The 11,428-nt window shown below is 37.3% G+C and overlaps 1 protein-coding gene and 1 long non-coding RNA gene across 5 annotated transcripts; one reads left to right on the forward strand and one right to left on the reverse strand.

The window, feature by feature from the left end:
* Nucleotides 1-203: 203 nt before the first annotated feature.
* LOC108623263 (uncharacterized) lies at nucleotides 204-10,663 on the reverse strand. Of its 4 annotated transcripts, none has more exons than XM_026812123.1 (3): nucleotides 3,887-4,626; nucleotides 571-1,919; nucleotides 204-457 (listed from the first exon to the last, which is right to left on the reverse strand). In XM_026812123.1, the coding sequence occupies exons 1-3, from the start codon at nucleotides 3,945-3,947 to the stop codon at nucleotides 248-250; spliced, it is 1,620 nt and encodes a 539-aa protein (XP_026667924.1). In that variant the 5' UTR covers nucleotides 3,948-4,626; the 3' UTR covers nucleotides 204-247. The 4 variants fall into 4 exon arrangements, with proteins under 4 accessions (XP_026667924.1, XP_026667923.1, XP_017877137.2 ...); XM_026812122.1 differs by having other exon boundaries at nucleotides 3,375-4,626; XM_018021648.2 differs by lacking the exon at nucleotides 3,887-4,626 and adding an exon at nucleotides 10,040-10,663 and having other exon boundaries at nucleotides 205-457.
* On the forward strand, nucleotides 7,510-8,492 carry LOC113464118 (uncharacterized). The gene is made up of 2 exons (XR_003388936.1): nucleotides 7,510-7,787; nucleotides 8,193-8,492. It is a non-coding gene; the product is annotated as an uncharacterized LOC113464118 (long non-coding RNA).
* Nucleotides 10,664-11,428: the final 765 nt, after the last annotated feature.

The raw sequence follows: 11,428 nt of genomic DNA on the forward strand, positions 1-11,428 counted from the left end.
TGCAGTACTTAATAAACGTGTATATTTAATAAGGATCTTTCGTAATGTGACTTTTATCGTTGGACTCACATCTAATATATAATTTATTGTGCTCAATTACTAAAAATTGAAAGCAAGCACGAAGTATTAACAATGCTGGTGTAAGAAAAAGAAACACTTAATTTAAAAAATAATAAAATTTTCCTGAATATTCTGAAGCTTCATTTTATTAAAAAAATGAAAACATATACATATATATAGATATGTATTAGAAGTTATTGATATAAAAAAAAGTTGTTGTTACTAACCCAAGATTAGGTTGACTGGAATGGACTGTTGCTCTGATCAGAGGGGGTGGTTGAGTAATACTTTGCATAGTGGTAACTGGATATACTCCAGGATACTGAGCTGTTGCATTGTTACCACCCCCTCTACTCCTGGATTGTTGAGAATACGTTTTTGGTTGCGTAGATATTGGCTAGAATAAACGAATGTGATATATATATGTAAATACAATTTCGTTTCTTGGTTCTTTTCTTATGAGAAGAATGTTATGAAGATTAAACAAAAATATTCTTGAAATTAACATACACTGTGCATGTTCAATGATGAAGACGTTCGTATGATGGAATTAGGTTGAGAGACAAGTGCCGTCTGGAAGGTGGGTTGCCCACCGACGAGACCTGCCCATCCTCCGTTAACATTTTGCACCGTGTTCAACATCGGTTGTGTGACGATGTTCGATCTGCCCGAAGAAAGTGCCGTCGGTGAGGAATGCGCAGGGTGGGTCGTTGCGACAGGCCTAGGTTGACTAACGCGTTGCTGTATTTGCGGCGTGTTCGCGACAGATCCACGTGGTAGTATATTATGAAGAGGGGTAGCACGTGCATTAACTACCGGTTTATTCACATTATTTTGTACGTTATTTTGCGGTTTGCTCGCTGGCGGTGTAGGAGGCTGTTTCGTCCAACCGCCACCGCTACCACCACCTTTACTATTCACTAACAACTGAGAGTCCATCACTTTGGTCGGCCAGTAATCCTCGAATCCAGTTCCCGGAGGGAAGTAACTTTTAATGTCGTTCAAACTAATCACCGAGCACGTTTCACTCGCGAACAGTTCGTTACGGATACCCTGTACTTTGCAACAAAATTTCAAATACGACAAGTCCCAACCTTCTAACTTCTCGGCTTTCAACTTAAGATTCTCGGTCTCGCCCTCGAAATAAAAGAGGGGAACGTATTGAAGACCGTCCTTCACCGTATAAGGAACTACAGATTCCTTATTTATTCGTATGAACCCACATTTCTCGGGTTTCCCGCCGTTCGAGACGTTGGGATTCGTGCCTGCTGTCAACTTCGTATAACACACATCAAGAAACGTATAAAACTCTTTCGCGTCCGACAATCGGACCACTAAGTCTTTACATGTAAACTGCTCTCTTCCGAATTGATTCTCGCAGTGTTTCGCGTTTATTTCGGTGAACAATTTACTCTCCGCTTCCGTAATATAATAACTCCTTATACACGTACAACTGTAGATGTCCGAGTGCAGGTAACTCAGGTACTTGTGTAACAACTTAGATTCTAAGATCCGTACAGCGCAGTACTTCTCACCGGAGCGGAATATATATGGTATGTAACAATCGTCGAAACTTGTCCATCCGAATCTGCCCCTTTGACTCTCGTCGTCCGGCGGTAGTTTCCCTTCCGCTGGTGGTGATTTCGCTGCTACGGTAGTCGACGAATCTGCTGGTCGTTTATTTAGATATCCTATAATACTAGGTTGCGAGACGAGACATTGCGGAGGTCTTTGCTGTGGCTGGACTCCCTGTGTACCATAAACCATTTTCGCCTTGTTTGCTTCCACCATTTTGGCAGCCAATTCTCGGATTTCCGCTTCATCGGGAAGTTCCTCTTTGACAACGACTTTTTCAAGACCTGCAAAATACAACGAATATTCCTATTATTTCTTATCGCAATTATCTGCGAAATAAACGTTCATTTTATGTATAACATAAATCTGTACTTAACAATAATGAAAAAATAATCTTTTATATGAATTCTTCTTCTATAATTAAGCAAGAAATTTTTAAAGGATCTGATTTATAATTCCCTCGTTACATGTTACTCGGTATGAAATTATCTTTGTATATTAATCACTTATAAATTCTACGTTAAAAACAACAGATATCATTAATATATTGTACATTACAATTAACAAGTTCGTTCTATAAACGAACATAGTGCTACATAGTACACATATATTTATGTAAATCAAATACGTATCACTTGTACAGAAAAGCTACTGTTGCTAATTCCAATTCATTTTTCGACAATTTATAAACAAGATATTCTGTAATATGAAATAAAAATAAAACGATTTCTGTTTAAAGCTATTACATCAGTAAAACTTAGAATCAATAATCAACGGACGAAAACGCGGGAGGATGGATATCGCGTGTTAATATTGTAGTATACAATTACATCGTACATAAACATGACAGACGGTGATGATTTCGAGCAATTATTTCTTATCATTATCACCACAAATGTTCCATAAGAATCACGTTTCATTATGATTACTAATTACTTCGATTGTGAATCATGGTACAGTCCATTTCTGTGGATACAACGGAATATTTTGTTACGTTCCGTGAAATTTGGTTAGTGTCAATTTACGTTGTACTAGCAGCACGTGTTTCAAATCAATGCGCACGAGTGGTATATAGGTGACAATATTCGGCACAACAATCCACTAATATCACAACTATTAGTTTCTTTTATTCTGAATTGTTTAACTCGTATTATTTCTGGAGTATCTCACACGATCACAGTTAATATATTTTCTTGCCAGTTTTTTATTTGCAATCAAATATTTCAACTAAATTAATTAGTGAAGGAAAAATAATCACACACAACACGATTCTTATTAATAATTTATATAATTTTCAGACAAACCTAATCAGATTTCTGAACAGAAATTATTGAGAAAATCACAGAAAACGTGATTGATTTTAAGGGTAATATAAGTTTTAACTCATAAATTCATAAAATGTCAAAAACACGTGACACTTATTTAATATTAATTGGTGAATCGATTTAAATTAATCACATTTTAATCGTCGATAAGGTAAATATTCCATTTACTTCGTGGAGACCCTTAAAATGGATTACGGAGCATTTCATTTCTAACGAAATAAGTTTTCTCAATGTAAAAGAAAAATATTCCCGCGGTCTTTTTAATCAATATCGATTGCTAATGAAAACAAGAGACTAATCAAGAACACGCGCACGTGTAGAAAATAAAAACTGTTTAGACGAAGCTCGATACACTGAGTTTCGCCAAAAAGCAACATCTTTCATTCGTAATAGAAAGATGCAGTTGAAACATACTGAATAATACTTGATCGGGCGCCGTCCGCGACGGACTCCTTTTCTCGAGCCATATGGCATCCGTACTGCTATCAGCGTTCGCCGTGTGCATGTCTGTGATGTCGTTCCTCATTTTCGACGGTCAACGGTATTTTATAACTTAGTCGAAATCACATATCGATGAATGAAGGAGAACGCGAGTCAACCGAAGAGGTTATATGCAGTGCGTCTATCGATGTGCACCGTGCACTGTGGATGAGACGACATACGACCATGTTACACGACGGGAAGAACGGTGCTCAAGACAGAAAAGTTATCCTTGTCTCGATTCTCTTCGACTCGCTGTTTTCACGCTTTCCCTCGACATTTCACTTTGCCTGGTTAGTACTATTATAGCAGATGGCGGGAAAAGAGTTCACCACGTTCAGTCTCGATTCTCGAGAGATACGTCGAAGGGTAGATATACCGTACATAAGCGTACGTAGATGACGTCGTTGACACTGACCACGTACATGTTTTTTGAACGGGCGTACCTCTGGACCCCGGCGATGCGCTGCCGTGGATTAAGGTGTTCTCAGTCGAGAATAGCGCCATTACACGCGGATTTGGCCTCTGTAAATCTTCGATTTCAGGCCGCTGAGTAGGCCATGCCGTATCATCGAGCTGTCTGGCTGCAGCTGCACGGGACACTAGGCATTCCGCGGTCTAGCCGACCACGAATCATACAGACTACAACTGTACGCGTTTAGTTTTCCACACGGACTGTACCGCTAGGTACTTCACTTATGTGTCAGTATCGTCCTCCACGATACATCGCCACATAATCAAGTTTAACCTTCCATTTTTAGGAATCTATTTACTATTCACCATTACATTCAAGTCATTCGACTGATCATTCGATTTTCACCTTGCCAATATTAAACTGCAGTTTTCTAAATAACTGATAGACTATGTTATATCGTGAATTATAAAACATTGCAATTTATAGAATAATGACTGATTTTTCTTATTTCTATAAAATACTGCTCACAAATAAGAAACATCAGTGCGTTTAAAAGAAGACTTCAATTTAGCATACTAACAATCTATTATAGTATTATTTGTTGAAGGTCGAATCGTTTTTGGCTGTTCTAATTGTGAATTTGAATTAGAATTAGGCACGAAGGGCTGTTTTGGGTAAAGAGGGATCAACTCTCTTCCTGATAACTACTGCCATCTATCCGTCAGACTTAACATTATTAATTAAATGGAATTCGTTTGCATATAAAATAAATTTTACGCATGCGCTGATAATTTGAATAAACGTAAAAATTACAAATTACGAACATTGAAATTAATTGTTATCGAAAATATTAGGCAAGAATTTTCTCTAACTATTTAAGTTATTCTTATAATCCCGAAGAATATTCATTAATTATTTTACTGTAAGCAGGTATTTTATGATATGCATAGGAATATACTAATTTCAGTATGTCAACATACTTTGATATCCAATACAGAGCGGTACCTATATAAGAGCGTTGCGTGACGGTAGTGGTCTTTAGTCGAAGCCGAACAGTGACAAGTGAAAGACGTACTTAATTTTGTGCTTCCAACATAAATTAGATTTCAGAAATGACATCGGATCTAAAAATTTACGAAACGGAAATAATTATATTGCAACATAATTTTTCGAAGTTATTAAAAAATATGCTAATGTACTTACACGTCATATCATTTTAGTTTATTACTTTTGTCATGAATAAACATGTGAATACCGAAAAAATCTTTATACGCTACGTTAATACGCATGCCTGTCACATGTTATACGATTGTCACTCCGTATTATGTTTTTGTTTCATACATAAACATACAGCTTTATCAAAAATCGATTTTTAATAATATTAATTACATTAAGTATGTACTTATAAAATCAAGTTGAAGGTATAAATATATTCTCGATAATATTTGAGCGAAACTTACGAGGTCTTTAAATAAGATTTCCACATTAATAGAACATGTTCAAAGAAGTGGTTTAAAATGTATATTTACAAATATATAACAGTATTCGCGTTGTTATGTAATCGAGCTTTTCAATCTTAATATATTTTTAAGGGCAAAAATAGAAATATAATCATACATATAAGTTCTAATGTGTAACTCACGTATGCATATAAATATATGTACAATGGATACGAGAAATTAAATTTCGCTTATAAGTATGTGTCTCATCTAATGAACCCAATTTCACATTTCTTTTCTGCAGCATATACGATATCAATAATAAATCATTGAGATCATCCCATAACAATTATACAACTGCACGAAAAAATCTCGTATCTTTATTTTTACTGCTGTTTTAATAATAGGTTTTTTTATTTCACTTTGGTCGAAGAATAATCAGATTTTTCTCCTGAATTCTTCACTGAATCATGTATAAATAGGTGAACTGTATCCCTCAGTCGGATTTCGCATCGTGTACTATGGATCGGCTGCAGCAGCTAGGTACATACCGCTCAAAGAGTGGCCAGGGCCAGCGCGTAAGATCGCGCAGACGATGTGACAACGTTGCACGGTCGATATGCTCTTTCAGGCAAAGTGCCAAGATTGGTAAACGTACGCGGGGGTATATAGTCGTGGTTTCAGGTGCCCTTCCCTCCTCTAACGCTCGCGTTTCATCCCCACCGAGTACTCCTGGAACTTACCCGTGCGATTTCGTACGGTAGTGGGAGGGAAGTAAATAACAGTAGTGGGGGAATCGAAGCTGCGCAAAACACAGGCGGACGTGCGTCGCTGTCTCTGCCTCTGCGCAGCTATATACATATACCGGACAACCGCCTATGTACTACATATGTATTATACTTATTATTTTAATCATGATTTATGACCGCGATGTTGCCGCTCTCTCAACTATGCGGGCACGCCCACTTCGTCTCTTTTTTCCATTTTTCAGTCGCACATACGACTGAACGACGTAGAAAAAAGCAGTATTATTAAATCGATACTTTAAAAAAGAAAAACGGGAAAACAATAGGAACAGTATAAATGAATACTTATTGTTATTATATAAATATGACAAACGTACAGTTTCAAATAAATAGATAAACTTTCTCTATGCGTAAAAAATATTTTTGCCTTTTAAGTAATATACGTTAATTTAAATAGTAGAAATATGAAGTTAGTTTTTCATTCTCTTTTCCATTTAAAGCGTTTTGTATTTAAAATGTATAATCAATGCTATTCCTTCCAATTGCGCGACGTTGTCAGTACAAGAGGGCCGACTTGGCCTTGACTGGTCCGATTTCTTCTGCAGCGTACATTGGGCCAGTCGCTTTGGCAACACTGGAAGACCGTAGTGATCTATTTATAGTAGCCCTCTATTGCTGCTGTTGCTATGCCAAGCGATGGCACCGCCGCGGGGTGGGGAAACAGTAGGGAATGGAGGGGGAAGAGATTACTAAAGAACAACATAGCGTTGAACCGGATGTGCTCTCTACCAATCTATCCATTCTCTTTGCCATAACTGCATTGTCTCTTTCTATCCCTCTAGCATTCGCCATCCTCCATTAACAATATCTTTTTTCTTCGTATTAGCAACGTATTTCTTATTACGTTTTATTCAATGACGAAATCACCAGAGCACATCCATATTACGTAACATAATGAAATATTGTATACCCGGATACGTTTATATGAAATGTGTTTCCTTTAATCGCGATAAGGCAGACGGTACGAAGGTCGTTTGCACGTTATAAATGTTTCATAGCAGATGAATGATGAATATTTTACAGAAATACATATATACATGAATAAATCAATCGCATTGAAAAAGATGAACTAAATCTGCTCTATCATTTCCGTAGATGCAATTTTTTTGCGCAACTCAGTAGAATTGCATATGGCGTCGTGTGCTCGTAGCAGCTGACGAGTTTCCTGGTGTGCGTCCCGTAATATACGGGCACGCATACAAATGACCGAAGCTGCCGGACTCGGGTATCCTCGGCAAACTTCGTGAAACTACCTCTTTGTTACATCATTCCTTGGCTCTTATGTAGTACATACGAGCCGGGTATATTATATACCACGCCTGCACATGTTTCCCTCCCAGACTCTCGCTCTCATATATAGGGAATACATATAGTTGCCTTTGCATATATGTACCGGCGCGGCGCGGCGCGGTGGAGCAAACAGGCGAGCTGTCGGTGGAGCGAGCCTGGCATCCACGTTACACGACTCGTACATAGATGTAAATCAACTAAAATGGACATTAGCGTGTATAAAAGTATACGTGTTTTATCACCGATCATTTCACGAGACACAATAGAATATATTTTTGCAAATTTTCTCGCTTCGAATGGATTATAATTGTATTATGTATGTCCTCAAAATATCTCGTAATTTAAGCGGTTGTTCTATTGCATTTATGGCAAAATTACCAACACATACTTTCACCAAGTAAGTCTATGTATAAATGACAAAATGATACACAGCTGTAATTAACCCTAATGCGTTATATTTACATACAATATGATGACAGTAGTACTTATTATCATTAGAAAATTCTGATTGTCTAACAATAAGAGTCAAATAAATTCTAACTTTGTGTAAAAATTATATGAAAAAAGAAAAGAAATGATCAATACATACAAATAGGCAAGAAACCTGAATTTGATTTTCACGTGTGAGATAAATACCTTCGATATTCAGGAAAGATATTTCATATTTCACTATCTTCTTCATTGATGTGAAAAACTTTTAATAAAAAACTTAATGTATGTGGATAGTTATTAAGCTGGTTGCATTTTAACTTTATGAGGCTGCATACCGTATGCTTCTCTAATTTAAATATTTATTACACAGTTTCTTTCTAAAAAAAAATATCTACGATATTGCCAGGATCATCTTACCGTTTGCTTTAAATAAACTGTGACGTCATCCTCTGCAAGCACACGCAGATAAAGTGAAATGTGGATTAACATCCTTTCATTGATCATGACTTCAAGTGTATTGCAATTAATGCTCATCATTAAAGGTTTATTATGCGGAAACATCAAATTGTAATCAATATGTATTTATCGGTATATATTTACCAATATAAAACTTTACCAAGACCTTAATTTTTAAATAAATCATTGTGCAGAAGTGTTCGACCAAACTGAAGTATTATGTTCCGTTTTTTCATTAACTCTGTACGCTAACGTCAGTCTGCAAGTACATGTAAATACAGCTAATATACAGTCGGTTATAAAAATACATATTGGGATATTGGACACCTCTTAAAATAGTGATAACGTCTTAATAACTAATTTTACTTTAGTTAACAATTTTTTTTAGACGTCAAAATGTTTGAGATAATGTGTAAGAATTCTTTCTCATTGCTATTAGGATCAGAACCGCCAAGATAAAACTAAAGATTACAATTTTTGGGTCTGTGTTAAAAATTTAAAACATACTTTTTGTAAATTTAAGTGCGTTATGCGCACACGTGTCCACAGTTTTGGATAGTACTGTTATGGACTGCAACCGATTAAAAATGAAGGAAATCGTAGCTTTGGACAACTTTCGCTCTATTATTGGACTAAATTGAAAGCTATTCATATTTCAATAGCTCTAACTTTTTTATGCTTTAATCGATTCAGATGAAAGTTTGCACATACCTGTGTATAACGCACATAAATATAGAAAAGTATGTTTTAAATGTTTATTAGACATGGATAAGAAAGTTAAAAATCATTACCATTACTACCTTCTCTTCGTGATTCCGACCAATGACAATTTTTAAAATGTTTTCTACACACTATCTGGTAAACTAAGCCTTCTAGTCTAGCATATTCAAGAAAAATAAATTGCTTGATTCAATATTAAACAAGTTATCTTGTTTCAATAAGTATCCCAATACTTGTGTCACCGATTATATTTAAATAAAATAATACGCTACTGGTACATAAAGTGAACACTTATAATATCCTAACCATATAAAAATTAATTTCGATAATATAATTAAAGTGAATAACTGGAAACGTAGATATGAAGAAACATAGATACAGGCGAAGCCTCAGAGGGTAAATCATACAGAAATTAATAAATGTCTCATGATTTATATGATTCAGCCTGTGGTTAAGATCAATGGTATATGTATTACAATCACAACATTCATCAAAGATTAATTATTTTAGGAAATAAAAAAGTAAATAAGTCACTATAAACCACGGGCATAATTAGTGTGTAATCAAAACAATTAATAGTGAACGTATTTTATGAGTAAAAAAGTATTTAGACAACAGCACGTGTCGCTGTTAGACTAGTAAACTGACAAGATGTTGACAGGTAGTCGTATCAGGGAACCACGTTTCGCCGAGCCTGCACGAGGCACGATTCGTAGAAAACAGAAAGCACGATGTAGATATTGTGCCTTCGACGCACAAAACACTAAGGACTGATGCAGCACGGTAAGGGTAACGTGATTGGACGCTGTAGGAAATCGCGTGAGAAACACGGCGAAGGATGGAAAGGGATCGAATGAGTGTCTTTAACGAGAGAGGAATACTGATGAACGAAAGTGGAGGAGAGATAGTGCGAGCGAAAGAGGCGGTCGTAGAACGGGGCTGAGAGGGAAGAGGGAAGGGGATGGTGTATAACGATACGGCGCGAGTCTGCTGTCGCCGCCGCCGCGACCGCTGCCGCCACCCATAACCTCAAAAACTTACCTCTAGTAACTCGGGCTTCCACGATTTGTACGTCTTCGTCGATGCTCCTGTCGCTCATCTTCTTCTTCTTCTCGTTAACCTGAATGTCCATGCACATACTTCCACAACACGAGACAACACTTCCGCCACACGGCCACGCTACCCCTACGTTCCCGTGACATTTACATTAAACTGCGTTGTACGCGCGCGCGTTAAATTCACACTTACGGGGGGAAAGCGAAAGGGTCGTCGCACGAGGGCGCCGCGAAATGTTGCGCCTCTTCGCTACGAGTCTATTTGGTGCCTGTACTTGACAGTGAGGCTGCTACACGATAAAATACACAAACGATCCTGGAACGGTACACACGGGATGATCGCCGATTAACCGTTCCCCTTAATGTACACGTCGATCCTCTCTTTCGCGGCCCGCGTTTTCTGCTGTTTTGTGCGGAGGTGAACCGAGAGGCCGACCGGGTTCCGTCCAGATTTGAATGTGCTACACGTTGCCAGTTCTTTCTCGTACTCCCCCTTCGTCCCCCTTCTACCCGTCCTTATGTACTTAACGGTTGCGACGTTGCCGTACATCCGGTACCGCCGCACGAGTGGTGGGGGAATGAGAATTTTGCACGGTAGTGGGGGTTGTACATAAGTACCTGACAACACCATAGTGGGGAATTCGACGGGGTGGGAGTGGACAGGGGGTATGTACATAGCGAGGGAGGAGGGGTCTGCCGCTCGGGAATGGGAATTTTCCATGACGCTTCAGGGCAACAGCGGCCGTTAGCTGGGTCACGTGGTTTTACCGGAAGTCGTAAGGGCGACGCGCAACGATACTCGCGCCCTCGCGTTCCGTTTCATGGTTTATATATTTTCTTTGCGAAAATGAGATGCTTCTTTTTTTCATTGCAAATTTCACGTATTGTAATTTATACATATATTGTTTAACATTTTTTCATATCATGTCTTTGTATGTAAATAAGTTTTACAACTATTATTTCTCTGAAATGTCAAGGGCAAACTAAATATCCTTGACACGAAGTGTACATACATACATACATACATACATACATACATACATACATACATACATATTTCAGATGAAGAATAATATAAACGAAACGTTGCTAAGATAATACAAACAGTTTATGTAATGTTTCTAGCAGTTCTTGCCTTGTTGAAAATGATACAGAAGATGGATAATATATAATTTATACCGGGTTCGAATGGATTAAATCTAAGCAATAAATATTTAGAATTAAATTTTAAGTTAAATTCTTATGATCGAGCTCCTCAATTTGCAAGGAATAATATTTTTATATTACTTCTGTACGGATGTACAAATAGATGTGAAAACTACATATTACACAGTACGTGTGTATTTATATTATAAAAAATATCGTATTTGTCAAA

Source organism: Ceratina calcarata, unplaced genomic scaffold (assembly GCF_001652005.2).
Source record: "Ceratina calcarata isolate Rehan_Ccalc_2016 unplaced genomic scaffold, ASM165200v1 scaffold259, whole genome shotgun sequence".
NCBI lineage: Eukaryota > Metazoa > Arthropoda > Insecta > Hymenoptera > Apidae > Ceratina > Ceratina calcarata.

Bases quoted from the DNA above. Each gene is read 5' to 3' on its own strand.
- LOC108623263 (XM_026812122.1), bottom strand. From the start codon at position 3,486: ATGAGGAACGACATCACAGACATGCACACGGCGAACGCTGATAGCAGT. The intron at 1,920-3,374 runs GTATGTTTCAAC...TGTATTTTGCAG, and splicing joins GCCCGATCAAGTATTATTCA to GTCTTGAAAAAGTCGTTGTC. The intron at 458-570 runs GTATGTTAATTT...CGTTTATTCTAG, and splicing joins CATCATTGAACATGCACAGT to CCAATATCTACGCAACCAAA.